Source organism: Megascapheus bottae, chromosome 14 (assembly GCF_031878675.1).
Source record: "Megascapheus bottae isolate mThoBot1 chromosome 14, mThoBot2.hap1, whole genome shotgun sequence".
In the NCBI taxonomy this organism is placed as follows: domain Eukaryota; kingdom Metazoa; phylum Chordata; class Mammalia; order Rodentia; family Geomyidae; genus Megascapheus; species Megascapheus bottae.
Genome location: NC_143522.1, coordinates 53560488 through 53588218, shown reverse-complemented (window position 1 = coordinate 53588218; position 27731 = coordinate 53560488). Strand labels below are relative to the sequence as shown.

General features: G+C 52.1%; 2 protein-coding genes across 3 annotated transcripts; both read left to right on the top strand.

The window, feature by feature from the left end:
* The first annotated feature begins 1286 nt into the window (after positions 1–1286).
* Positions 1287–8470, top strand: Rabggta (Rab geranylgeranyltransferase subunit alpha). 2 transcript variants are annotated; one of them, XM_090345486.1, is made up of 17 exons: positions 1287–1342; positions 1673–1729; positions 1866–1976; positions 2327–2451; positions 2611–2798; positions 3153–3356; positions 3673–3756; positions 3837–3919; positions 4012–4113; positions 4220–4325; positions 4622–4673; positions 4792–4880; positions 5015–5103; positions 5201–5317; positions 6288–6401; positions 6633–6720; positions 7813–8470. In XM_090345486.1, exons 2-17 carry the CDS (start codon positions 1727–1729, stop codon positions 7959–7961), a joined length of 1704 nt encoding a protein of 567 aa, XP_090201612.1. In that variant the 5' UTR covers positions 1287–1342; positions 1673–1726; the 3' UTR covers positions 7962–8470. The 2 variants fall into 2 exon arrangements, with proteins under 2 accessions (XP_090201612.1, XP_090201611.1); XM_090345485.1 differs by lacking the exon at positions 1287–1342 and adding an exon at positions 1370–1517.
* Positions 8471–11099: 2629 nt separating this feature from the next.
* Tgm1 (transglutaminase 1) lies at positions 11100–27731 on the top strand. Its single transcript, XM_090345484.1, has 15 exons — positions 11100–11188; positions 11828–12133; positions 12284–12472; positions 14064–14312; positions 14900–15018; positions 15159–15266; positions 15674–15848; positions 16233–16371; positions 16472–16575; positions 19649–19737; positions 20397–20550; positions 20643–20924; positions 21076–21236; positions 21576–21712; positions 27325–27731. The coding sequence occupies exons 2-15, from the start codon at positions 11833–11835 to the stop codon at positions 27533–27535; spliced, it is 2418 nt and encodes an 805-aa protein (XP_090201610.1). The 5' UTR covers positions 11100–11188; positions 11828–11832; the 3' UTR covers positions 27536–27731.

The following is a 27731-nucleotide window of genomic DNA, read 5'->3' as shown; positions in this document are numbered from 1 at the left end:
CAGTGACAGGGGTGAGCCAGAGACCCAGAGATCACCAATGTTTCAGGAAGGATAACTGATTACAAGAGAGGGGAAAAGGTGCAAGACCAGCCAGATCAGAGATGTACAAAAGTATTAAAGTATCAAAAGGTTGGGGGATTGTGGAGGTGGCTTAGTGGTAGAGTACTTGCCTAGCATGCATGAAGCCCTAGGTTCCATTCTTCAATACCACACAAATAGAAAAAGCCCGAATGAAGCTGTGGCTCAAGTGGTAGCCTGATAGCCCTGACAGAGAGGCTAAGGGACAGTGCCCAGACCCTGAGTTCAAGCCCCAGGACTGGCAAACAGCAGCAGCAACAACAATAACAAAAGGTTGGTTACATGGCATCAAAGTTCTAAAGGTCAGGGGAGATAAAGGCAGGAAACAAACATCAGCTTTGACTAGAGTAGGGTGCTAGGGTGCCAGGGTGCTGGCAGGGTGTGACCAGAACCAGGTCAGAGTAGTGAGGATGTGGGTTTTCAGTTTGTTAGGTTCAAAAAGAGTAAATAAGGAGAGAGAGAGAGACAGAAACAGCAGGAGAAGACAAAAAAGACCGCTCAACAGCTGCACGGTTTAGTGGGGGGACCCACAAGGGAATGCCTCCGGCCCAGGCTAGAGACTCACTCCTTGCTTACAATCTCTCTATTGGTAGTGGCTCTGAGAAAAGGCTAGAATTGCCTAGTGGAGCCGGGCGCCCTGGCTCACGCCCGCAATCCTAACTACTCAGGAGGCTGAGATCTGAGGATCACGGTTCAAAGCTAGCCAGGGCACTAAAGTCCATGACACGCTTATCTCCCAATTAACCACTAGAAAATGGGAAGTGGCACTGTGGCTGAAGGGGTAGGGCTGTAGCCTTGAGCTGAAGAGCTCAGAGACAGCGCCCAGGCCCACAGCTCAACCCCTCCCCCCCCCCCCAAAAAAAAAGAATTGTCTGGTGAAGGTGGTTTGAAAAGAACTAATAGCGCAGCAAAAGATGGGAACTAAGGTCACAGTTGGACATCTCAGTCTGGGAAAGAGGGCAAGGCCAGAGTGTTAGTGAATCAGGCACTGTTGGGGGACCTCAAGACAAGGGTTTCTGGCCATCGGGGCTAACACGCTGCTGGAGAAACCGTGTCGCCTGGATTGCAGCGTGGGTTGCTGGAAGAGCGAGCCTGGGCCTCTTCCAGCAGGGCCCCTCCAGGACCGGCTCCCTCGGCCACCGCCCCCTCCAGGCCTGCAGAGGGCGCTGCGCCGCGGCGAGCGGGGCGGGGCGCCGCTCTGGCCGGCGGCCGACTCGCTGGTGTGCGCCGCGGCTCCGCGTCCCCGCGCCTCCTCCCCGTGCAGGTGGGTCCTCCCGTTGGGGGCGGGGGTGCCTGGGAGCCGTCCGACCGGCGAGCGGGCGGGTATGGCAGGCTCCCGGGCGTGGAATCGTCCCTGTCACCTGGGCGCCAGGGCTCGGGCTGCAGGCCCGGTGCGCCGGGCTGAAGGAAGGATTGCACCGGCGGAGGTCCCCGTCCCGGTGAGCGCCTCCTCCAGGAGGCACCACGCCGGTCCTAGGACCCCTGGTAGAGCCCGAGGGTCTCCGCCGCGGGGCCCGCGCGCTACTTCCGGGGGACCCCCCTGGGGGCGGAGCCAGCGGGGCGGGGCTCCGTGATTGACGGCATCTCTCCCCAGAGTCCACGGGCCGCCACGGGACCCCTCCTCTGTCCTGAAAGCTGACCCGACACCATGGTGAGAGCCCTCGGTGCAGCCCCTCGCCTCTGCATGCCCTCACCCCCGCCCCGCCCGGCCGTGCCTCCCCGGGAGAGGCTGTGGGGCTGCCCTTTGCAAGGCAACCTGCATTCTCTCCACCTGCCCATCCCTACAGCACGGGCGCCTGAAGGTGAAGACATCAGAAGAGCAGGCCGAGGCCAAAAGGCTAGAGAGGGAGCAAAAGTTGAAGCTTTACCAGTCAACCACCCAAGCTGTCTTCCAGAAGGTGGGGCCCTCAGAGGTAGCCCCCACCTCCACCTGGTCCCCTTAGAATTGCACTGAGCCCAAGAGCTGGGCCCTAAAGTCAAACCGGCTGGACCCAAACACGGGTTCTACTAGCTGAGTGACTGTCCATGTTGCTGAATCCCTTTGGGCCCCGGTTTTCTTGTCTGTAAAGTGGGCTAATAATTGCTTATACCACATAGAGTGTAAGTGAGAAAATATGTGTGTAAAGCACTTTGCATAATGTTTGTTACGTTCTGGCCTTCACAGACTCTTGGGTGGTTCTGAGTTTATGTTATTTAGCCCTATGAAAGAAAATACTCTGATCTCTCACCCTGCCACCTGTCTTCTCAGCGCCAGGCTGGTGAACTGGATGAGTCAGTGCTGGAACTGACAAGCCAGATTCTGGGAGCGAACCCTGATTTTGCCACTCTCTGGAACTGTCGACGAGAGGTGTTCCAACAGCTGGAGACGCAGAAGTGTGTAGGAGTTCTGGGTTCCAGGAAATCTGCTTTGATTCTTTCCTTGCCCTGCATGGGTACCTGGGTGGAGGAGGACTTGTGATGGGGTAGTAGGGTGCAAAAAGTAAAGAGTTTGGAGGTTAGAGAGCCCTGACTCACCTTTTCTGCTGGATGTAGGTCCCCTGAGGAGTTGGCTGCTCTGGTGAAGGCTGAGCTGGGCTTCCTAGAGAGCTGTTTACGTGTGAACCCCAAATCCTATGGTACCTGGCACCACCGCTGTTGGCTACTGAGCCGCCTGCCTGAACCCAATTGGGCCCGAGAACTGGAGCTATGTGCTTGCTTCCTTGAGGTGGACGAGCGGAACTGTACGTGTCAAAGATCCCATCCCCACAGCCCTCATATATTTCTATCCTGGAACTCGGGCCTCAGTGAGCCCAGAGTGGGGAGGGGAGTACAGGATTGGGATGGTGAAAGCAGCTGAGGACAGAGCTCAAGTTGCTATAAGGTGCCTGCCTAGCAAGCTCAAGGGGCCAAGTTCAAACCCCCCTAATACAAAAAGATAAAAGAGATGATGGAACCAAACGTATATACTCTGGTATGTGCTGAGGTATTTCGGGGGGGCGGGAATTCCCTCTGAGGGAATTCGAGGATATCACTGAAGTCGTTCATTTTCCCCCCTGACGTGGCGGGTGTTATCCTCTGTCTCCTCCCTCCCCCAGTTCACTGCTGGGACTACCGGCGGTTTGTGGCTGCACAGGCAGCCGTGACCCCTGCCGACGAGCTCGCCTTCACTGACAGCCTCATCACTCGAAACTTCTCCAACTATTCCTCCTGGCATTACCGCTCCTGCCTCTTGCCCCAGCTGCACCCCCAGCCAGACTCCAGCCCCCAGGGGCGCCTCCCTGAAGATGTGCTGCTCAAAGGTAAGGGGGGAACAAGGGACCTGGTGGGGACCCTCCAGTGCCACTCTTACAATTCCCATGTCTAGCTGACCCTGTTTCTGAATCTGTCATTTGGATTTTTTTGAGCATCTATCTCCTGCCTGGCTTTAGCACACAGAGACTCAGTCCCTGGATGCAAGGAACTCAAGTGTGGGATGGGGGGGGGGGGCTCAAAGGCATGCAGCCCCTATGTGAAGCCAGGGTCTAAGCAAGACTGGCGGAGTAGAGGTATTCCAAGGGGAAGGTGGATTGTTGGGGTGGTTTCCAACCAGCTCCTTGCCTTTCTGGTCCCACACAGAGCTGGAGTTGGTGCAAAATGCCTTCTTCACTGACCCCAACGATCAGAGTGCCTGGCTCTATCACCGTTGGCTCCTGGGTCGAGGTGAGTAGGGAGGAAGAGGCAGCCTGTTTGGTTTGGAATGAGTGGGAGATTTCAGGAGACCTGAGTCTGTCTTTCCTCAGCTGACCCCCAGGATGCTCTGCGCTGCCTGCACGTGAGCCGGGAGGAGGCCTGTCTGACTGTCTGCTTCTCTCGGCCCGTCCTCGTGAGTCTAGTGGCGTTTTGCTAGAGAGCATGGTGGGATGGTGGGCCTGGTGCTGTTGGAGCTGATGGGTCTCTCTTTGTTTCCTCTGCCAGGTGGGCTCCAGAACAGAGACCTTGCTACTCATGGTTGACGGGTCACCTCTGACTGTGGAGTGGAAGACCCCAGATGGCAGGAATCGGCACAGCCCTGTCTGGGTATCCCATGATTGGTGGGACTGAAATGAGGGCTTGGGACAAAACAGGGGTGGGACATTCAGAAAAATAACGAAGCCAGGACATTTCCTTGACCCAGTGCGCCCAGCTCTGTGACCTGCCTACCACTTCCCTCAACGACCACTTGCCCCAACATACATTTCGTGTCATGTGGACAACAAGCGATTCCCAGAAGGAGTGTGTGCTTTTAAAAGGTGATAGAACCTGGGCCGGGGCTTGGCCTAGCGGTAGAGCGCTTGCCTAGCATGCGCAAAGACCTGGGTTTGATTCCTTGGCACCACATATATAGAAAAAAGCCAGAGTGGTGCTGTGGCTCACGTGATAGAGCTCTAGCCTTGAAAAAGCCCAAGGCCAGTGCTCAGGCCCTGAGTTCAGGACTGGCAAATAAACAACAACAAAAAACATGTGATAGAATCTGTGGCTCTCCCCTTGCAGAACTCCCTCTCCTCCCTCATGGATGTTCCTTTCCACTACTTACCCTTTCCTTCAGGCCGCCAGGAGTGTTGGTGCCGGGACTCAGCCACGGATGAGCAGCTGTTCAGGTGATGATAGGCACATGCAGATGAGGAGGGGCCACTAGACCAGGCAATTAGGGAAGACGGCTTCATGTTGAATGCTGAGGGCTGGAGGCTTCATCTCTTCCCTGTTCTGCCCTCTCAGATGTGAGCTGTCAGTTGAGAAGTCCACAGTGCTCCAGTCTGAGCTTGAATCTTGTAAGGAGCTACAAGAGCTGGAGCCCGAGAACAAATGTAAGGCCCATTTCCAAGGAGTGGACCCTCTCTGAGGAACCCCTAGCAGAGTGGGCCTTTGGGAAGAGCAGGAAGGATGTGAGGGTGGGAGCAGAGGTAGGAGCCACGCAAGTGCCTTTCCCTCCTCCCTTCAGGGTGCCTGCTCACTATCATCTTGCTCATGAGGGCACTCGACCCCCTCCTGTATGAGAAGGAGACACTGCAGTACTTCCAGACCCTCAAGGCAAGTTAAGTCTGGGGGAACAGACTCCGGGGCTACCCTGGATGTGGACAGGAGGCCGGCGGCTGACGGACGTTCCCACCCATCCCCTCCCTGACAGGCTGTGGATCCAATGAGAGCGGCCTACCTGGACGACCTGCGCAGCAAGTTCTTGCTGGAGAACAGTGTGCTCAAGATGGAGTACGCCGAGGTGCGCGTGCTGCACCTGGCTCACCAGGTATGGAGTGCCGTGTGCACCTTCCACGGGCTCTTCAGTCTCAGTGCCTTCCTACCCTGATGAAATCAATCATCCTTCTCTCCCGTTCCCCTTCCAGGCCTGTTTTCTGTCTCTTGGTCCACTATCCTTCCAAGTCCCCTGGCTCGAGTCAGCAGGGCTCGAGCAATCCCTTTTACCAGGCTGGACTGGTCATGAGTATTGTGCCCCCTGTATGCCTCACACCACCCCTGCTGTATATTCCTATGCCTCTCACCCTAGAGCAGGCCCCCAACCCTAAAGCCCACGTGGTCCCTGGAGGGGTGTGTGTGTGTGTGTATGTATATGTATGTATGTCTACACACATGCACCAGTACTTGAGCTTGAACTCGGGCCCTGGGCACTGTCTCTGAGCTTTTTCTCACCCAAGGCTGGCAGCATTCTACCACTAGGCCCATAGCTTTACTTCTCGCTTTGTTAAGTGGAGATGAGAGTCTCAAGGCCTTTCCTTCCCAGTCTGGCTGCAGACTGTGACCTCTCAGCCTCTTGGTAGCTGGGGTTACAGGTATGAATGACTGGTGCTGGGCATTGGAGATTTATGATAAACTATCCAGGCTCCACATTTTCTTGTTTCTCATCCGCCAAAAGGAATATTCCAAGCAAGATGCATCCTGGTTCATCAAGCCCTCTCTTGCCAGTGACTTGGCTCACCCCAGCACCCAACACCATCTCCCATCTTGTCTACATTCCAGGCTGCCTCTTCCCATCTACTTCCAAGAGCTACACCTTCCCTTCCCCTCCTTGTCTAAATGGCCTATAGCATGTGCTGCAGTGGGCTGTAAGGCAAACTTTCCACCCGCCTCCAGCCTCTTCTCGGCTGGCATCCTCCCCCCCCACCCCCCCCCCCCTCCGGGAGATGAGAACACAGAGGTCAAAGTAGCTAAGGGTCCTATGTCAGATCTTGCTGGATATTTCATCCTCATTCCACCTTTAGGATCTGACAGTGCTCTGCCATGTGGAACAGCTTCTCTTGGTCACCCATCTTGACCTATCACACAATCGTCTCCGTACCCTGCCCACTGCCCTGGCTGCTCTGCGATGCCTGGAGGTAAAGTACTCCCACATTGTGGTCATGGGTGGCCATTTTTGTCTTCTTGACCTCAGAAGTCTGCCCACCTTACAGAGATGGTCAAGACCTCTAATTTCCAAAAGTAACTGCTTAGCTTCCCCCTCCGTCGCTTGGCCTTCCATGCAGTGTACTAACCATGAGGGGCTCCTTTGTTGCTTGCATCAGCTCCATGCTGACAGCCTGTTTGATCTTGGCTGCTCCGATACCCAGGTGCTGCAGGCCAGTGATAATGCCCTAGAGTCTCTGGATGGCGTTGCTAACCTGCCCCGGCTACAGGAACTGTTACTGTGCAACAACCGTATCCTTTCTTCTGTCTGCCTTACAGATCACGTGGGGTGAGGGGCATGCCCAGTGGGACAGCCTGCAATTACAGACTGGGCTCCACCTAAGTCAGGGTTGGTGGGAGACAGGGCTCTGGCAGTGAGAGCTAAAGGACGATGAGAGCCAGTGACTCTCCAGCACTGTCATTAGCTTGAACTGAGGAGTTTGCACGATGTCACGTCCCCAACACAAAGTTCAGGAACAGGCACCTGCTCGGTAGTTCTTGGGAACTGTCTAGTACTGTAAGAATCAGTAAGTTGCATATTTGAAGGGGAAAAAAACTTGAACTCTAGTTCCTGAATTAGAAGTTAGAGCAATAGCTGGGCACCAGTGGCTCATGCCTGTAATCCTAGCTACTCAGGAGGCTGAGAGAGCTGAGGATCATGGTTCAAAGCCAGCCAAGGCACAAAAGTCTGAGACTCTTACCTACAATTAACCACCAGAAAACTGGAAGTGGCTCTGTGGCTCAAGGGGTAGAGCTATAGCCTTGAGCTGAAGAGCTCAGGGACAGTGCTCAGGCCCAGAGTTCAAGCCCCATGACTGACCCAAAAAAAAAAGAGCAACATTTATGGTGTGTGTGTGTGTGCATGTGTGTTGTATGTGTGTGCCAGTACTGAGGCTTGAGCTTAAGGGCCTGGGTACTGGGTAATGTCTTTCAACTGTTTCACTCATGGCTGGTGTTCTACCACTTGAGATACAATCGCACTTTCAAAATTTCACCAGTTATTTGCAGCTAGGAATATCTGTCATGGACTTTGCGTGCCTGTGCTTTGAACCATGATCCCTAGATCTCAGCCTCCTGAGTAGCTAGGATTACAGGTGAGCCACTGGTGCTCAGCTTACAATAACCTTTGACCTGTATTTTTCCTCAGCAGCCCTTAGTCATTGCTAAATAGCAAAAGCTACTTTGCCCAAGTCTCCACTTTCTGGTTACCGTACCAGTTTGCTTTGCTTGCATCCTGCCCCTGTAGGCAAGCAGGCTTCCAGACAGTGGGCCCGGGCACCCAAGTTACCGACACAGATGGATCAAGTAAACCTACAAAACTTTCCTTGACCCTTCCTTCCCAAGGCCTCCAGCAGCCTGAAGCGCTCCAGCCTCTTGCCTCTTGCCCCAAGCTGGTTCTCCTCAACCTACAAGGAAACCCACTGTGCCAAGAAGGCGGCATCTCGGAGCACCTGGCTGAACTGCTGCCTTCAGTTAGCAGTGTCCTCACCTAAGAAGTCCTGTCTTCACTCTTGCCCTTTAACTTATTGGGACTGAATAAAGAATGGAGGCACTCCCTCAGGCTGCCAGGCTGTTGTCCTGCCTCCACTGTGCCCCTGAATTCCCATTACCACTGGCATATATTTTGGGAAAAAGAAAGGGAAGAGACTTGGATGTTTCTGTTTCCATTTAGAGCATTTCACTCTGATATTCCCGATGATAGAGAGCCGAAGCCTCAGTGTTAGGGGTACAACTTAGCGCTATGGCTCTTTATTTTATTTTATTTTTTTTTGAGTGTGCCTTCTGATTTGATGCTAGGCTCAGTTCCAGATTGGCCTAAGGATTGAGATCAGGTCCTGGTTTAAGCTGGGCTAGAGAGTAGCTCTATCGACTCTCCAGCTGGAAGAGATCATCTGATTTCTCCTGTGACTCCTGACCTTTTCAGATGCCTTCTCTGCCCTGGCTGTCATCACAAGCAAGACGGCTTAGGCCCTGTTCCGGAAAGAGTGGATCAGGATGCCCTTGCCCCTCCCTTTTACAACAATAGTGTTCATTCTCACAAACAGCATTCTATTTTCATTTATATACTTAATGTGCCAGTACTGAGGCTTGACTTCCGGGCATGGGCTCTATCCTTTAGCTTTTTTTTTTTTTTTAACTGAAGGCTGGCACTCTACCACTTGAGTCTCACCTCCACTTCTGGCTTTTTGGTGATTAATTGAAGTTAAGTCTCTCACGAATTTTCCTGAATAGCTAGCTGGCTTGGAGCCTTGATCCTCATGTCTCAGCCTCCTGAGTAGCTAGGATTACAAGTGTGATTACAGGATTACAGCATTCTCAAGCTCTTGGATTCCATTTGATCCTCACACAGTCTCAGGAATGAGCTGATTAGGCCCATTTGACTCCGAGACTCAGCCCAGCTTGCTGTGTTTGTAGATGACAGAGCCAAAGTCCTCTACAACTTGGTTCAGTATTGTCGCATTACCTTGCTTTAGAATGGTTGGACCGAGACTTGGTCTCTGAGGTATTGAGGTATCGCAGTACATGTCTGCTCCTACCATGCCCCCCTCCCATACCTTGTGTATACTCTGAAAGCCCCAAGACACCAGGAGGAAGAAATGGGGAGTGGCTCAGGGAGGGCTTAAGAGTGCTGAGTCAAACCTTGCTGGGTGGGTAAAAAAGATTGAAACAGCAAGAGTGCAACAAAGACATTTTCCTGGTTCTCTGGGATCTGCCTGGACTCATGTGCTCACACATCCTGCCACTGGAGGCCCTGCCCCTTCCCGTATCCCAAGTGATGCACAAACACACTTAGGCCCACAATGAAGTCCTTTGGCTGACCTGAGTCATACCTGCCTAAGAGTTCCATTTTCACTGGTGTGTGTACTGACCCTCTGCCAGGTTCTGGGACTAGCAACTGGGCAAGAAAAACTCACTGTGGGTGTGGAGGGCTCCCTGCCAGTTCCTAGAGCCTCCCTGTCCCCACTCCCTGAGGCACCTCCCTACCCAATACACCTCTAAATGGCCTTCAGGTCTGCTTCCCAAGTCTTTTTTTTTTTTTTTTTTTTTGGCCAGTCCTGGGCCTGAGCTCAGGGCCTGAGCACTGTCCTTGGACTTTCTCAAGGCCAGAACTCTACCACTTGAGCCACAGCACCACTTTCGGCTTTTTTCTATGTATGTGGTACTGAGGAATCTTCGTGCATGCTAGCCAAGCACTCTACCACTAAGCCAAACTCCTGGCCCCAAGTCTTTTTTTTTTTTTTTGCCAATCCTATTTTCATCATCATCTTCTGTTTGATGGGCCATAGACAGTGATATGGAGTGAGAATCCCTGACTGGGAGCTCCAGAGCAGGGACAGCCTCCCTCAACATGCCTGGCTCCTCTCTTGGGGATGTCTTGGTGACATCTCTGGTATTTTTTCCAAGGGTGGAGTTAGAAAACACATTAAGTAGATGCCTGAAGCTGGTTAGGCTGGATAGACTTTCAGGAAGAAACCCAGGTTGGAAAAGAGGAGTTGAGCATTCTCAACTGGCCAATACTCCAGTAACAGGGGATTTGCTATAGCCTGGTATCCCACCCAAGACCTAAGCCTCCCCTAAGTGCTCAGGCTGTGAGAAGAGAAGATTACTCCTACTCTTATCCCCCCTCCCCTTTTTGTCAGTCATGGGGCTTGAACTCTGGCCTGGAAGTTATCCTTGAGCTCTTTCCAGCTCAAGGCTAGCACTCTACCACTTGAGCCACAGCTCCACTTCTGGTTTTCTGGCAGTTAATTGGAGATAAGAGTCTTAGACTTCAGTGCCTGGGCTAGCTTTGAACCTTGATCTTCAGATGTCAGCCTCCTGAGTAACTAGGATTACAGGTGTGAGCCACTGGCACCCAGCTTTTCACCCACTCTCAACCCCACGCTTGGGAGACACAGGAAGCTGAGGGGCAGCCCACTCACACTGGGGGCTGTGGAACAGCTGAAGGTAAGACAGTCAGATGGGGGGGGGCGGGGGGTGTCAGAAGATCTGGTAGAGCCGGCAGGTCATGGGCTGGCTGGTAGAGCCTGTCTGAGGGCCTAGCTACTGATGTCATCATTTCTGCAGCCCAGGATGCCGGGACCTCCCTGGGCAGAATGGAGTCCAGGCCTGGGTGCATGGGCCAGTTTCATAGAGCAAGCCTGGACTGGGCAGCAGGGGCCTATTATAGCAAAAATGGGCTTAAGATAAAAGGTCTACCACAGGACTGTGTGGAAGGAGCTCTCTGCCCCTTTTGCTCTTCACACATCCAGTCTGGCAAGAATCAGCCTGGTGTGTTATCCATCATGCTGGTGGCCCTCCAGAGTCTTCCTTTGGTTTGTGTGTGTGTGTGTGTGTGTGTGTGTGTGTGTGTGTGTGTGTGTGTGTGTGTGTGTGTGTTTTCACCTTGGCGTCAAACATGACAGCTCTGGACCCCGCCCCCTCCTGAACATCACTTCCTTTCCTAGAAAGGGGAAAGGGTATGGGGATCCATCCCTATCTCTGATGACAGCCCCCAGAGGCTGGCCTCTTCCCTACAGGGGGGAAGATGAAGCAACAGCTTCCCCTTCTTCCCAGCAGCTCGCCCCGCCCTCCCTCCCCTCATAAACCTCTTACCGGACCCGCCCCATACCTTCCAGTCGCGCTGTGGCGTCCAGCCTGTCTGTCCTGTCCCATCCGTCCTGACCTGTGCCTTCTCAGCCCCGGGACTCCTCGCTGCCGTCACCAATTCCGCTGTCAGGTGAGGGCTGACACAGTGTGGTGCTGAGCTTCATCTAGCCAGCTGGCAAAATCGTGTGGGCCAGGCAGCCCCAGGTCAAGCCCAGAAAGGAAGAGTACTGGCCAGTAGGAACCTGTCTGCTGTGCTTAGACGCCTCTCCTGGCACTTGCTGAGCCACCCAGCCCTCCCGGCAGCCTCACTTGGGGTTTGCCCCAACGTGATCAATTCCTAGGACCCCATCTCCAATACCTCCCCTCTTGGTGGAGGAGCCTTGAATGGAAAGATCGCTGCTAAGAAACAGGTTCTCTAGAGGCTGTCAGTGTCCTGGAACTCTGGACTAGACGCTGGCAGGTGGAGGGTGTGTGCCAAAAGGACAGTACAGTGCATTTTCTCAGAAGGGACCTGCCTGCAGTGGATCTGTCCGCTGGGCAACTGATTCTTGCATGTGATTTGGTGGGTGTCTCAGTAGTGGAGGGAAGGCTTTTTCTCTGCAATGGGGGAACACTTTCTTTGGGGAAGGGTCTCTGATGGGGCTAGGGGACTCCAGGCTATCTGCCTGGGACTGAATTATCTCTCTGGAGGGAGGGCTCTGGGCCAGGGCATCCTGAGTGCAGGGCATCTGAGTGGGTGATCAGAGGCATCTCTGGTTATTCCTTCCAGGCGTGATGGACGGTCCTCGCTCGGATGTGGGCCGCTGGGGCGGGAACTCTTGGCAGCCCACTACCACACCGGAACCACAGCCAGAGCCAGAGCCAGAGTCAGACAGACGCTCCAGGAGAGAAAGAGGGAGAGAAAGGAGGTCCTTCTGGGCAAGGTGCTGTGGTTGCTGCTCCTGCCGAAACAGAGATGATGATGACTGGGGGCCTCAACCCTCCAGTTCCAGAAATCGAGCCTCTGGCTCTAGAGACCGAAGACCTCCCTCCCGGGGCACCGGTGTCAATGCAGCCGGAGATGGCACCATCCGAGGTGAGGGCAGCTGCCCATCTTTGCCGGGAGCTGAGGGGCCTTCATGGGAACCTGAGATACCTGCAGGCCTCTCTGAGGGGCTGAGAAGTGAATGAGGGGGGTCTGGGCTCCTTGTGGGGACTTTCTTGACAAAGTGATGTGACCTTGCAGAGGGCATGTTAGTGGTGACTGGTGTGGATTTGCTGAGTTCCCGCTCTGACCAGAACCGACGGGAGCACCACACAGATGAGTTCGAGTATGAAGAGCTGATAGTGCGTCGTGGGCAGCCCTTCCGGATAATCCTCTTCCTGAACCGGGAGTATGAGTCCTCTGATCGCATTGCCCTGGAGCTGCTCATTGGTGAGAGGGGCTGGAGTAGGGAGGGTGAAGACCCTAGAGAAGTCGCAAAAGAGGAGGTTGACATTAGGATTTGAGGGATTTGTTAGTCTCCCTGATACTCTCTATTCTGCTAGATGAATGCCCACCACTGTGTGTGTGTGTGTGTGTGTGTGTGTGTGTGTGTGTGTGTGTGTGTGTGTGTGTTGGTAGTAGGGCTTGAACTCAGAACTGGCCAGCTTTTTTATTCAAGGCTGGGGATCTACCACTTGAACCACACCTCTACTTCCATCTTTTTGTTGGTTAATTGGAAATGAGTCTCATGGACTTTCTTACCTGGGCTGGCTTCGAACCACAATCCTTAGATCTCAGCCCCATGAATAGCTATGATTACAAGTGTGATACATCAGTGCCTGGCTACATTTCTTTTTAAGCTTTTGCAAGTGTTCTCCCTCAGAGACACCCTGCCAGGGCCGGGAGTTTGGCCTAAGTGGTAGAGTGCTTGCTTAGCATGCACGAAGCCCTGGGTTTGATTCTTCAGTACCACAGACACAGTAAAAGCTGGAAGTGATGCTGTGGTTCAAGTGGCAGAGCTCTAGCCTTGAGAAAGCCCAAGGACAGTGCCTCGTCCTTGAGTTTAAGCCCCAGGACTGGCAAAAAAAAAAAAAAAAAAGAGCCACCCTCTCAGCGCAAGACAAATGTCGTAGGTGTGTCCCTAGGAGTTGTTTCTCTGGGAGATTCTCCCATGTTGAGTTTTTTAAGCTTCCAGAGTAATCTGTCTCAGCACTTCCTCTCCAGGGCTGGCTTTGTCACCTTCAGTACTGCCACATGTCCTTCTTTGTGGATCTGTACTTTCTCCAGAGTATGGCTGATTCATTGGTGCTGTGTGTCTCTAAATCTCTTGATCGCTCTGACTTTTTCCCTCTGATTCTCTGTCCCATGGCCCAAGGCAGGTGCCTCCCTCATTGTGTTGCTTGGTGACCGCTGACTGCCCAGGCTGGTGATTATGTCGCTGCCCAGGGCAGGTGACTCCTCTTACCCTTTGATTAGAACCCAATTTTACCCATCCTAGCCTCTCATTTCCTAGGCACCCATCACCACCTCCAGCAGAGATGCCCTGGGCTCTGGAAGCTGTGGGCTCAACAGAGCAGGCAGGGTTGGCCTTTGAGATCTGGTTGACCCTTCCTTACCAGACAGAAAGGGTGGCTGTCTCTTTCAGCCTAGTCACCAGGATGGTCAGGCAGCAGAAGACACCAATGATCCCCATCCCCCCCCTTCCCCCCCCCCCCCCCCCCCCCCCCCCCCCCCCCCCCCCGTGAGTTCACTGTCAGGGGAACAGGTTTGGGATGTTAGACTAGGGCTTTGCCCTGACACGCGGGCAAGCATGGGGCGGACACACAGCTGCTCTGAAGGAGAATGTCGCAGACTGGATGATGACCCAGTGCAGGCACATGTGCATCCGCACAGTGCGAGTGCACACACACACACACACACACACACACACACACACTGACTGGCTCACAGGTATGCTGGGTGAGCCTAAGAGAAGTCTAGGGCTCCGTCTCTTCTCCAGACTGGGGCTTTCACCATCTAATTGCTTATTTCTCTTCTCTAGGAAGCAACCCGGAAGTGGGCAAGGGCACCCACGTGATCATCCCTGTGGGCAAGGGGGGCAGCGGTGGCTGGAAGGCCCAGGTGGTCAGGACCGATGGGCAGAGCCTGGAACTGAGGGTCCACACGTCCCCCAGTGCCATCATCGGCAAGTTTCAGTTCACTGTCCGCACACGTTCGGAGGCAGGGGAGTTCCAGTTACCCTTTGACCCCCGCAATGAGATCTACATTCTCTTCAATCCCTGGTGCCCAGGTGAGTCAGCTGAGGTCAGGAGCAGAGAAAGGGCAAGAGGGAGGGGCAGGTCAGGGCTTCTTTTTCTAGGATCCGGTTCAGTGTGTGGTCAAAGGAGAAATTGGTGTCCCATTTTTCAAGGGAGGGACCTAGACCTCTCGACCAAGGGTCAACCATCTCCTACCACCACTGATGGGAATCTGCAATCCCCAAAATGTGAAGGTCCACTCTCCCTCCCACTGGGACCTGCTCAGTGGGTTCGCACAACAGGCCCCCAGAACCAGGCCTGTGGAAATTACTTAGGCCAAAATCATAAACTTGCAGAGCCTGTTTCGAAATATTTTGTACCTTCTAGCCCCCTTCATCCAGGACCCTCCTTAAGGCCCCCCAAACCCTGCCCCCAGCATGGTATGCCACATATCTCTTGACTCTGTGCCACCATGGCATTCCTCTGCAGCTCTCCATTCAAGCTGATCTGGTCTTTTGAGTTCATTTTCTGCAGTTTCTTTATTCTGATACCCTCGTGACTCTGTTTCCCATCTTCTTCTGTGGATGTGCATATCATAAGCCTGAGCTCAGGGAAGCAGTAATGTCTTTTCTGGGAACAGATGACATTGTGTACGTGGACCACGAAGACTGGCGGCAGGAGTATGTGCTAAATGAATCTGGGAGAATTTACTACGGAACTGAAGCACAGATTGGTGAGCGTACCTGGAACTATGGGCAGGTAAGGCTAGATGGGGTCAAGAGCACTCAGAGGAGATAGATGTAGGGGGTGGAGGGGGAGAGAAATGATCAGGATGCTAGCTGAGATTTGAGCTCTGTTGGAGTGGGCTGTGGTCACCTCTGCCCCTCCTTTCTTCCAAGTTTGACCATGGAGTGCTGGATGCCTGCCTATACATACTGGATCGGCGGGGAATGCCATATGGAGGCCGTGGAGACGCAGTCAGCGTGTCCCGGGTCATCTCTGCCATGGTGAGCCCCTCTGTGCCTTCCTCCCGCCTCCCCTGCCTTGCCCTGGGTCCTGCTATTTCAGGATTCTCCCCCTCTTCCAGCCCTGTACCTGCAAAGGGTTATTGAGAGAGAGAGTCCCACTCCTCCTATTCTTTCCCCTGCTTACCCCTACACCCCACCCTCCCTGGCTCCGGTCCAGCTCCTGAGGAATGAGGGCCAAGCCCCAAACTTGGCACACCCAGGATTCACATTCCAGCGTTAGGCCAGTGGGCGTGGCTTGGGGCCGCCGTGGGCGTGGCTACGGCCTGAGGTCTGGGTCTTGAGGCATTGAAGATGAATGGTGTTGTAGGGTCAGGGACTGGGTTTCTGGGGGTGTGTGTAGGGGGGGGTCTTCCCTCAGCCAGCCACCCCCATCTTGTCTTGGGCAGGTGAACTCCCTGGATGACAATGGAGTCTTGATTGGAAATTGGTCTGGCGATTACTCTCGAGGCACCAACCCCTCAGCATGGGTGGGCAGCGTGGAGATCCTGCTTAGCTACCTACGCACAGGCTATTCCGTCCCCTATGGCCAGTGCTGGGTCTTTGCTGGTGTGACCACCACAGGTAGTGGAGGGACCTGGACAGGAGTGGCCTGGGTCTTAGAGGGAGGAGGGAAGAAAGTCAGTCCCTATCTTTACTCCTCCCAGCCCAGCTGTGGCTACAGTTTGGGGTGCCAACAAGGGTGGATGATAGACTGGTCTTAATTATCATTAATTAGTGTTAACGACAGAGAGAAGCCTAAGGGAGAGGAGGAAGCATCACAGGCAGGACCTGCAGCAGGCAGGAGGCCTGGCTTTCCCTAACTCCAAGTCATTTATGGCCCTTTGGTGGTCCCTGCCCAGCTTGGCAAACTCAGTTGCTCTTTCTCACCTGCTGCTCCTCACCCGATCCCTCACCTGCCTTCCACCTGTGTGCCCTGACCCTCAACTCTGGCTCCTCCACACACAGTGCTGAGATGCCTGGGTCTAGCTACCCGCACTGTCACCAACTTCAACTCTGCACATGACACAGACACATCCCTCACTATGGACATCTACTTTGACGAGAACATGAAGCCACTTGAGCATCTGAACCATGATTCTGTGTGGTGAGGCTGGGGCCATGCTTGGATCCTTGGGGCAGGGTTGGAGACAGAAGAGGCCCCACGCGGGAGTCTCAGACCTGGCCTTCCCTCCTTGCCCATGCAGGAACTTCCACGTGTGGAATGACTGTTGGATGAAGAGGCCAGATCTGCCCTCAGGCTTTGATGGGTGGCAGGTTGTGGATGCCACACCTCAGGAGACTAGCAGTGGTAAGGCAGGCTTTACCTGGTTCTTGAATCCCAGCCCTAAACCCCTCCTCAGTCCCCAGACTGAACCTGAGAGCTAACTCTGGGTTTATCCACCACACCACTGTGTGGCTCTTAGGTTACTTTCACCTCTTTATATAACTACTTAACTTTATTATAATAGTTACTACATATTCAGATGGCTCAAAAGCCAGGATTCAAGAGTAGACAGCGAGGGCTGGGAGTTTGGCCCAGTGGTTAAAGTGCTTGCCTAGCATGCACAAAGACCCTGGTTCGATTCCTTGGTACCACATATATAGAAAAAGCTGGAAGTGGTGCTGAGGCTCAAGTGGTAGAGCTCTAGCCTTGATAAAGTCCAAGGACAGTGCTCAGGCCCTGAGCTCAAGCCCAGGACTGGCAAAAAAAAAAAAAAAGAGTAGACAGCGAGGCAGTGCTTGTAGCTCATGCCTGAAATGCTAGCTACTCAGGAGGCTGAGATCTGAGGATAGAGATTTAAAACCAGCCTAGGCAGGAAAGTTCATGAAATTCTTATCCCTAATTGACCACCAAAAATCCCAAAGTAGAGATGTGGCTGAAGTGGTAAGAAAACAAAATCTCAGCAACAGTGCCCAGGCCCTGAGTACAAGCCCCAGGATTGGCACAAAAATGGAGGTGTGGCTCAAGTGAAAGAACATCAGCCATGAATGGAAAAAGCAGGGCCTAAGTCCTGGGTTTAAGCCACAACACTGGTGTGGGGGGAAGTAGTCAATGAGAAGTTTCCCTTCTCTGATATTCTTGCTTTTTAATTTACATATCTTGGGCATAGCATACATGTGTGTACATATATACCTTAGAATAAAAGTAAGGGGTTTCATTGTGCTATTTCATTCAGGCATATAATGTACTTGGCTCATATTCAGCTCCTGATTCATCTTTCTTATCCTCCATTCCCTGGAATGTTCCCTCGTTTGGTATCTACCACACACCCTGTGGGCCACATAGAAGGAGGTAGAAGGATGCTGTTTAGAGCTCAGAGTACTAGGTTAGCAGCGGAATCCAGTCCCTGGCTCTCTTCCCTGTTGACACACACTCTCACTTTTCCAAAGTTCCTCTCCTATTTGTTCCGTGGTTCACCATGAGTACATGTACTGACTAGAAATCAGAACCTAGAATGAGATCAACCTCAGAGAAGAAAGTAGCTCCTACCACTGAGCCCTACAATGCATGACAGAACCAGACAGCTCCTTTTCCCTTTCCATACACACATTGCTGTAAAAATCAGACCCACTGTACACGGTGTTGTAAACCTCTCCCTATCAGTCATCTGTGTAAATGGTGCCCCATTATGCAACCCAGTGATGCCCCTGATGCTAGACCAAGGTACTAACTGACCTGAGCTCTAGCCCTGCTCTGAGAAGTGGGGTGTGACAGGAAGGAGCTCTGGGCAGCCAAAACAGTGCTCAGATGAATAATCTTAGGCCTGTAAGTATCCTATGCCTTTGGGCTTTGGTATTTTTTTTTTTTTTGTCAATTCTGGGACTTGAACTTAAGGCCTGGATATTGCCCTTGGACACTTTTTGCTCAAAGCTAGCACTCTGCCACTTGAGCCACAGCATCACTTCCAGCTTTTTCTGTGTATATGGTTCTGGGGAATCAAACCCAGGGCTTCATGCATGCTCGGGGAGCACGCTACCACTAGGCCACACTCCTGGCCCTGGGCTTTGGTATTCTTGCATTTAATTCAGGGATAATATGCATATAGGGTAGTAAATTAAATGGTACATCATGTGCCAGAGAGAGGTAGTAACATGCCTGAAACATAGTAAGCACTCAGTAAATATGAGCTCCTTCCAGCTGTCTCAAGAGATGCTATCTTCACTGGCTGAGCCTGTTTCCTCATCGGTAAAAGGAGGCCCTAGTATTAGGTGTAGTTAAGATACTTTTCTGTCCGTGGCAACTCACTTCCTGTTTGTCCTGTCCTTCAAACTTGGCCTCTTCCTGACAGCCCACCTCCTCTTGGAAGCCCTCCTAAGTATAAGAATAGACTGTTCTTTCTCACTAACCCCCAACCCCAGTAGAGAGGATAGAATGAAAAACAGAACTGGGGTGTGTTCTAGACCTTTTGGGGATTATGGTGGTGGTTGTTGCTCTCTTAGCCAACTAGCAGAACCACTGGGGGCTGTGGAATTGCTCTGTGTGTGTGTGTGTGCGTGTGTGTGTGTGTGTGTGTGTGTGTGTGTGTGTGTGTGTGCCCCAATACTGAGGTTTGAACTCAGGCTAGCCTCTCACTCTTGTTCAGCTTTTTCACCCAAAGCTAGCACTCTACCTCTTGAGCCACACCTCTACTTCTGGCTTTTTTTTTCTTGGTTGATAAGGAATAGTATCTCAAGCTGGGTGCTGGAGGCTCACGCCTGTAATCCTCCCTATTCAGGAGGCTGAGATCTGAGATTCACGGTTCAAAGCCAGCCTGGGCACTAAAATCCATGAGACTCATCTCCGATTAACCATCAGAAAACTGGAAGTGGTGCTGTGGCTCAAGTGGTAGAGGGGTAGCCTTGATCTGAAGAGCTCAGAAACAGCACCCAGACCCACAATTCAAGCCCCATGACTGACAAAAAATAATAAATAAATAAATAGAGTAAGAGTATCTCAGAGCTGGTTTTGAGCTTCAATTCTCAGATCTCAGCTTCCTGAGCAGCTAGGATTATCGGTGGAACTCAGCTTCTAGAATGATGAGAATGGGAGTGTGTCATATCCTAGGGTTGGGGGGGTGTATACAAAAAGTGGACATCCAGCTTCAGCCATCCCAGAGAATGGCCAGGCTTGTCCTCCGCCCCACCTTTGGGCAGAGCACTTTGGCCTGAGGAAAGCTGCCACCTTTCTTTTTTGGCTTGCCTTCTCTTGATCGCACTGGGTATCACCTGGCCCCCGGTGTTTGGGGGAGGGCTGGTGCCTGGTCCAGAAGCTGCCTGTAGCTAGTGGGTATAAGGCCATGGCAGGTGGGGCTGGGACCCCAATGTGACCTCTGCTGAGGGTCTAGGGAGGTCCTTCTTTCAGTTTCCTGGGATCCCTCATCTCTGACCTACTCACTCCCTAGGTATCTTCTGCTGCGGGCCCTGCTCCGTGCAGTCTGTCAAGAATGGCCTGGTCTACATGAAGTATGATACGCCCTTCATTTTTGCCGAGGTGAGGGTCGGCTCCCAATGCCTTCTCAGCACTGTAGAGTAACCAGAACACCCGGGTCTGGGCTGGATCTGCTGCTCTTCATTTCACCACTGACGAGCTGGGTGACCTTGGGAAAGTCACTCAATTCTAGAGTCTGTTTACTCAACTGTAAAAAGGGATAATGATGGCTGCCTTGCTTCCTGTACTTAGGATCAAAAGAGATAATGGGTATGGAACTGCTTCCTAAGTTATAAAGCCAGGGGTGAGCATGAAGGATTACTGTTATTAGTGCCAGATGCCCAGCCAGGGGCCTCCCTGTTTCTTCCCTGCGTTCTGGCCTTATGTGGCTTGGCCTACAAAGCACTCCCGTTGTATCTTGCTAAGCAGCTCTCACCCTCTGGACCTGAGCTCTCCTGTGGCTCAGTCCTACCTCACACCATTTTTTTTTTCCTGTGCTGTTACTGTGTATTGAACTCAGGGTCCAAGCACTGTCCTATAGTGTCTTTTTACTCAAGGCTAGTGCTCTCCTGCTTGAGCCCCAGCTCCACTTGTGGCTGATTTGCTGGCTATCCTAAATTAAGGCTTTCCTGCTGGGGCTGGCTTTGAACCACAACCCTCAGATCTCAGCTTCCTGAGAACCCTCACACCTGCTGATTCCCTGCTCCTGCTTATTCTAACAGGTTAATAGTGACAAGGTATACTGGCAGCGACAGGATGATGGCAGCTTCAAGATCGTGTATGTGGAGGAAAAAGCGATTGGCACACTCATAGTTACAAAGGCCATCAGCTCCAACATGAGAGAGGACATCACACACATCTATAAACACCCAGAAGGTACTGACCTCCCCCCCCTCAAGCAGCCCCAGACCACGGTGCTCACAGAACAGGCTGTAGATGGAAGCTCACCTTTGACCCTTCACCCCTAGGCTCAGCAGCAGAGCGGAAGGCCGTGGAGACAGCAGCTGCCCACGGCAGCAAACCCAATGTGTATGCCACTCGGGACACTGCTGAAGACGTGTCCATGCAGGTGGAGGCGCAGGACGCGGTGATGGGACAGGACCTGACTCTCTCCATCGTGCTGACCAATCGCGGCAGCAGCCGCCGCACTGTGAAGCTACACCTCTACCTCTCTGTCACCTATTACACGGGGGTCACCGGCTCCATCTTCAAGGAGAGCAAGAAGGAAGTGACACTGGCACCAGGATCCAGTAAGTGCGGCTCCCTCAGCCCTGTCCACAGATGGCCCAGTCCCCTGGGGCTGCAGATATGAGGCCTTACACCCCCCTACGGTATGTGGCTGGTGGGGGGAGCCACATCTGGGAAATCACGCTCCCGTGACACCATGACTCTTCTCCCCAGCGGACAGTGTGGTCATGCCCGTGGCCTACAAGGAATATCGGCCCCATCTGGTGGACCAGGGGGCTATGCTGCTCAATGTCTCAGGCCACGTGAAGGAGAGTGGACAAGTACTTGCCAAGCAGCACACGTTCCGTGTGCGCACTCCAGATCTCTCCCTCACGGTGAGTCTGGCATTCTGGGCCATGAGAGGCTTGTCAGGAGCCGGGGCAAGGGGTTGAGGAAAGTCAGAGAGAAGGGGGGACAGTGCTAAGCATGACGCAAACTGACCTGATGAGCCTTTTCAGAGTGACAACTGAACTTTGGGCCTCAGGTTCACCATCTGTAAAATGGGCTCTCATGTCTCTCATTCTGTGGCAACCTTGGCTGTGGAGTGGGATGCACTTTCCTCTGTCTTTCGGGAAGCCTTGTGTCAGGAGTGGAGGGTGCCTCCCCTTTACAAGGTCCCCGAGTGTTCGTGGGTGGCCAGGTTCCTGATGTGGGCTGCGTCTCTGTGTCTCTAGCTACTGGGAGCTGCAGTGGTTGGCCAGGAGTGTGAAGTACAGATCGTCTTCAAGAACCCCCTCCCTGTAACCCTCACCAACGTCGTCTTCCGGCTTGAAGGCTCCGGGTTACAGAGACCCAAGGTCCTCAATGTTGGGTGAGTCTGAACTTCTCTCCTCTCCAGCTTTTCTCCCTGGCTGTCCTGGGCTTCAGGATTGCCTTTTCCTTTTGGTTCACAAAATGGCTTGGGGCCAGCCGGCAATGCTTGTGATTTAAGTCAGATGCTTAACGGGACCCGCTGGCAGTCTATGCTGCCAGCCAATTAGGGGACTGAAACTCCACACGAGGTCATTTGTGACCCCTGCTAGCATTTTTCCAGCACTAGTGAGTTGACCAGACACAGGCAAGACTCTTATTTGGAGATCACAAAGGTCTTTTAAAAACACATCAGAGAGCATCCGACTTAATAGCAAAGCCCAGAAGCCCTGAGGGCTTGGATTCCAGTTTCAAGTTCCACAATACCCAAGTACCCTTGGGTAAATGACATAGTTCTCCTAAACCTCCGTGTTTTCACCTTCAAGTGCAGATAACCCAAGGGTAAGGTAGGTACCCTTGGGCTGTTTAAACCAGGTTGTAGCAAAAAGTTAGTCATCTGGTACTAGTTTTATTTCCATGTCAGCCCAGGTTAGCAAATGAGGAGATTGGAGGCCATATCTTAGAGTCCCACAGCTCATAAGGAGTAGGCTGTTGTACACTATGGTGACATGTTAATACCCAGGCCCTTCCGCTGACCACTTGGTTTGTGTCCCGAGAGCTAAGTAGCAATTTCAAAAGAGTCAGCCCTGAGCCCTGAGTCACCCAGCCTGACTGGCCCTGATCCAGAATGGGGAGGGGGGGATGTGAGCCCAGGACGGCACTTATGTCCCTGGCCTGTGACTGTCATTTCTGACACAGACACCTGACACCTTGTCCCCACTCCAGAAAAGTACAGAGAGAAAGCAGAGAAGGCCAGAGACTGACCTTTTAAACCAGCTGTCAGGGTACAGCTTTCAAGGGAAGGCTCCTGACCCTTTTTTTAAATACCAGTCTATGAATTCTGTAAGTCTAGGAATCACTAAATTAAAGAATTTCCAATGGCCAAGAGAGTGGGCTAGTGGTAGAGTGCTTGCCTAGCATGCATGAAGCCCTGGGTTCAATTCCTCAATACCATGTACACAGAAAAAGCAGGAAGTAGTGCTGTGGCTCAAATGGCTGAGAAAGGACAGTGCCTAAGCCCTGAGTTCAAGCCCCAGGATGGAATTTCTGTGACTACAACTTAGGTTGTAGTTATGGAGTAACTTTGGAATATTAATGATTTTTAAATAATAAAATGTTGTATTTTTGCTGTAAGAGAGATGGTTCCTGGGGAAAATAGGCCCATAAGAGAGGAGTAGAAGACCCCTACTCACCCTGCTTCCCCATCTTCTCTCTCTCTCTGTCTTTCTCTCTGTCTCTCTCTCTGTCTCTCTGTTTCTGTCTGTCTCTGTCTCTTTGTCTCTCTGTCTCTCTGTCTCTGTCTCTTTGTCTCTCTGTCTCTCTGTCTCTGTCCCTGTCTCTCTCTCTGTCTCTGTCTCTTTGTCTCTCTGTCTCTGTCTCTCTCTCTGTCTCTCTCTATGTGTCTGTCTGTCTGTCTGTCTGTCTGTCTGTCTCTCTCTCTCTCATTGGCCATGGGGCTTGAACTCTGGGGCTGGGCACTGTCCCTGAGCTCCTCAGCTCAAGGCTAGCACTCATCACTTGGGTCACAGCACCACTTCTGGTTTTCTGGTGGTTAATTGGAGACTTTTGTGCCCTGGCTGGCTTTAAACCACGATCCTCAGATCTCAACCTCCTGAGTAGCTAGGATTACAGGCGTGAGGCACTGCACCCAGCTTCCCCATCTTCTCTCACATCTACTGGTAGTGACCATTAGGTCAAAGCTACAGAATCTCCTATCCTGGGGATGCTGTGCCATATCGCAAGCTAGCACTGTCCTCAGGACACCTTATTAGGGTATCTGGATGCTCAGCGAGTGCAGCACAAGATGTCAGCCAGCTTGCCCTACTAAGCCTGCCCTAGAATATCTGTCACCTACACTCATGTCATGACGGGAGGAGTCTCCCCTGTCCTGGGAATTCCCCGGGACAGATACCTCTTGGCAGTTCCAGCAGGCCTTTGACTTTTTTTGTGTGTGTGTGTGTGCCAGTCCTGGCCTTGAGCTCAGGGCCTGAGCCCTGGCCTTGGGCTTTCTCAAGGCTAGAGCTCTACCACTTGAGCCACAGCACCACTTCCGGCTCTTTTCTGTGTATGTGGTACCAAGGAATCGAACCCGGGTCTTCGTGCATGCTGGGCAAACACTCTTACCACTAGGGCAAACTCCAGGGCCCATGCCTTTGGCTCTTTCCTTCACTTGGAAATAAAGATCCCTGTGCTGAGTCTTGGAGGCCTGGCCTCTGTCCTCAGAGGTTTCCCTGAGTCTCTCCTGCCCAAGGCCTGAGCTCCACAGAAAATGAGAGGGTTAGGTGATGACTCCTCAGGAAAGGAGCCATTCTGCAGATACTTAGCTGCTGTAACCAGACCAGAGTTCCCCAGACATTTTAGAACTGGAAGGGGACACCCCTGAGCTGCTGGTTCAGATTTATTAGATTCCTAGATGGGTGTTCCTTGGTCTGTCGCTTGCACATCAAAGGCTGTGGTATGGAACCCCATTATACCATAAGGCGTGCCACCCCAGCGGGGTGACTGTCCACTTAATAAACATTCCAGGACCTACACCTCCAGATGGCTACTGTCACCACCCAAACAGTCATGGAGAGACTGGACTTGTGTTCCAATCCCTCGGGAATTTCCCCCAGGGCCTGCAATGTCCTTACAGTAGCCAGTTTTCCTTCTTAGGAATGGAATTAACGCTGGGGAAAGTCTGAAGTCAGATCAACAAAGCAAACAAACAAGCTAGGTAACAATGTTCTTTTCAGTCAGAAATAAGGCATGTGAACTGTGGCCCAAAGTGGTAGAGTGCTAGTCCTGAGCAAAAAGAGATCAGGGACAATGCCCAGGTCCTGAGTTCAAGTACCACAACTCACAAGAAAAGAAGTTTCCTTTGGAAACATTATTACTTATTATACAGTTTCCTTTTCCAGCTGACTACTGGTAGTGTATATCACTAATTCTAGCTACTCAGACTGAAGTCTGATGATCATGGTTCAAAGCCAGCCTGGGCAGGAAAGTCTGTGAGACTTTTTTTTTTTTTGCCAGTCCTGAGGACCGAACTCAGGGCCTGAGCACTGTCCTTGGGCTTTCCTCAAGGCTATAGCTCTACCACTTGAGCCATAGCACCACTTCTGGTTTCTGGCTTTTCTATGTATGTGGTACTGAGGAATCGAACCCTGTCTTCATGCGTGCTAGATAAGCACTCTACCACTAGGCCAAACTCCTAGCCCAAGTCTGTGAGATTCTTGTCTTCCATTAACAGTAAAAAGGCAGACATAGAGTTTTGGCTCAGGTGTTAGAGGGCTGCCAGCCTTAAGTCAAAAAGCCAAGGAAGAGTGAACACGTGTGCACATGCGTGTGCACACACATGGTTAATTTCTGAATTGCAACAATTTCAGTTATAATAGACACTGAGAGGCTGCTCTAAGTCAATAGTCTTTAACCTAATACATTTTAACCTCCATCTATAGAGAAGGGGACAAAAGTTAAGAACACAAAATTGAAGTCAGTGAAAATATAACCTGTTATTTTGAGGGGTTTTGTGTATATACCAGTCCTGGGGCTTGAACTCAGGGCCAGCACTGTCCTTGGGCTTTCTCAAGGCCAGTGTTCTACCACCTGAGCCACAGCACCACTTTTTGGCTTTTCTATATATGTATGTCGTATCGAGGAATCAAACCTGGGTCTTCATGCATGCTAGGCAAGCACTCTACCATTAGGCCAAATTCCCGGCCCATAAAGTTGTTTTTTTTGGTTTTGCCAGTCCTGGGGACTGAACTCAGGTCCTGGGCACTGTCCTTGAGCCTTCTCAAGGCTAGAACTCTACAACTTGAGCCACAGCACCACTTCCTTTGTTTTTTTGTTTGTTTTGCCAGTCCTGGGCTTGGGCTCAGGCCCTGAGCACTGTCCTTGGGCTTTTTTCTCAAGGCTAGCACTCTGCCACTTGAGCCATAGCATCACTTCCAGCCTTTTTTTATGTATGTGGTACCGAGGAATCGAACCTGGGTCTTCGTGCATGCTAGGCAGGCACTCTACCACTAGGCCAAACTCCCGGCCCCCTTTGGGTTTTTTTGGTACCCATCCTGGGGCTTGAACTGAAGACCTAAGCACTGTCTTTGAGCTCTTTTTTTTTTTTTGCTCAAAGCTAAGACTTAGGTTTTAAGCCTTTGTAGTCCAAAATGTGTGTGTGTGTGGTGTGTGTGTGTGTGTGTGTGTTTAGTGATTTGTCATAAGCCACACAGCTAACAAGTAGAAGCAATTGAAGACTGGCTTATGGAAATCATCCAGAAGCAGTCCAGATCACGTGCTTTACCCCGCAGTAAACTCATCTTTTAGGGCGACTTCCTTGGAGAACTGTGACAGCTACAGATCTGTCTGGCTCCAGATTCCTCAAGGCAGGCTTGCATTAGATAAAGGCTTGGACAGAACAGGACACCTTTGGGCAAGTACAAGCAGACAGCATATAAATATCATCCCAGATTATAAATGCAATGTACAGATTGCATTATCCCAGGACTGGAGGTACTCAGGGGAGTCCTTGCTGAAGAGGTAGCATGAGCCAGAAGTTGAAGGCAGAGTAGGATGGGAGGCAGAGCTCGGGCCAGGCGGGTGCTGCAGAGCATGACAGTGGAGGTGCACAGAGGACAGGGGAAGGCAATCAGTGGGGCTGGCCCACAGAGGAGTGGTAGGAATAACTCAGCTGTGCAAGAGTGGGGACTGAGTCATGGTAAGCCTGTGGGTCAGGTTGATGAGCTGGGTTCTCACCCCATAAGTACCAGGGAAACCAAGCCCTGGAAGGATTTACTTCACTTCTAAGTGCTGAGCAGAACAGAATGGAGAAGTGAGATGGGAAAGCAAAGAGGTCAGTTGAGACTGGCAAAATCAATTCCTAGAGAAGTGTCTGGGAATAGGCTTGGTTTCGAGATCTATAAAAAGTAGACACACATGCATACACATGTACCCTCCCCCATACACATATGAACACACACACACAGACATAAAGACATGTCAAAGGCATGACTTGTCCATTCTTGGGAAGGACTTTGCTTTGTTATCTGAGATTATATCCTAAGATGTTGGTGTATTCCAGTAGCCCCTCTTGCTTTGGAAGGATGATCATGGCACTTATCTTGGCAAAACCAAAAATGTCTGGCAATATTACATTATACCTCAAAGTCTAGTTTTGAGATTCCCTCAGTCTTGGAAACCTTGATAAGCTTGGAGGTATCTGGTAGGGCAGGAGTGGTGGGGATGGAGACGGGGGAGGGGCTGCGGCAGCCACCCTTGTCCAGGTGACTGTGGGAGTGGGCAGGGAGGAGTCCTGGAATGATGGGGAGATTTAGCTCAGGTGGCTGGGTGTGGAGCTGCTGAGCTAGCTGTGTGGAGGCGGCCCTGGGGCTTAGGCTTTGTCCTAGTGTGGGGGTGGAGATTCCAGCTGAACCCAGAATGCCTGCATAGCTATTCAGGAGCACATCTTGCTCCTTCCTGCCTGGCTACCCTCCCTTCCCCCCAACTCCATCCATGACCCTATGTCCATGTCCACAGGGACATTGGGGGCAACGAGACAGTGACACTGCGTCAGACTTTTGTGCCTGTGCGACCAGGCCCACGTCAGCTCATCGCCAGCTTGGACAGCCCACAGCTTTCTCAGGTGCATGGTGTCATCCAGGTGGATGTGTCTCCAGCCTCCGATGGCAGAGGTTTCTCGGATGCTGGAGGTGAGACCATTCCTATGGCATCTCGAGGTGGAGCTTAGCCTTGAGCCTGGAACCTTGGGACTGGAGCCAAATGAACAAGGACACTGCTCCAAGATGGGGGCTTCACCACTGAGCGGCTGTCTGGGAACTCAGCGGGCAAGACCAGGGCCTCTGGGAAGGAGTTAATCTGCACCTGCTCTGGGTGGCACAGATGATAATAAACTGATTCGTTTGTTTGTTTGTTTTTTTAAGGAA

What these genes read in the sequence shown, in the direction of transcription:
- Rabggta (XM_090345486.1), top strand. An exon ending in TGAAGATGTGCTGCTCAAAG is followed by an intron (nt 3,357 to 3,672) that starts GTAAGGGGGGAA and finishes GGTCCCACACAG; the next exon opens with AGCTGGAGTTGGTGCAAAAT. An exon ending in ACTGTTACTGTGCAACAACC is followed by an intron (nt 6,721 to 7,812) that starts GTATCCTTTCTT and finishes TTCCTTCCCAAG; the next exon opens with GCCTCCAGCAGCCTGAAGCG.
- Tgm1 (XM_090345484.1), top strand. Translation starts at nt 11,833, where the DNA reads ATGGACGGTCCTCGCTCGGATGTGGGCCGCTGGGGCGGGAACTCTTGG. An exon ending in CGGAGATGGCACCATCCGAG is followed by an intron (nt 12,134 to 12,283) that starts GTGAGGGCAGCT and finishes GTGACCTTGCAG; the next exon opens with AGGGCATGTTAGTGGTGACT. An exon ending in TGCCCTGGAGCTGCTCATTG is followed by an intron (nt 12,473 to 14,063) that starts GTGAGAGGGGCT and finishes TCTCTTCTCTAG; the next exon opens with GAAGCAACCCGGAAGTGGGC.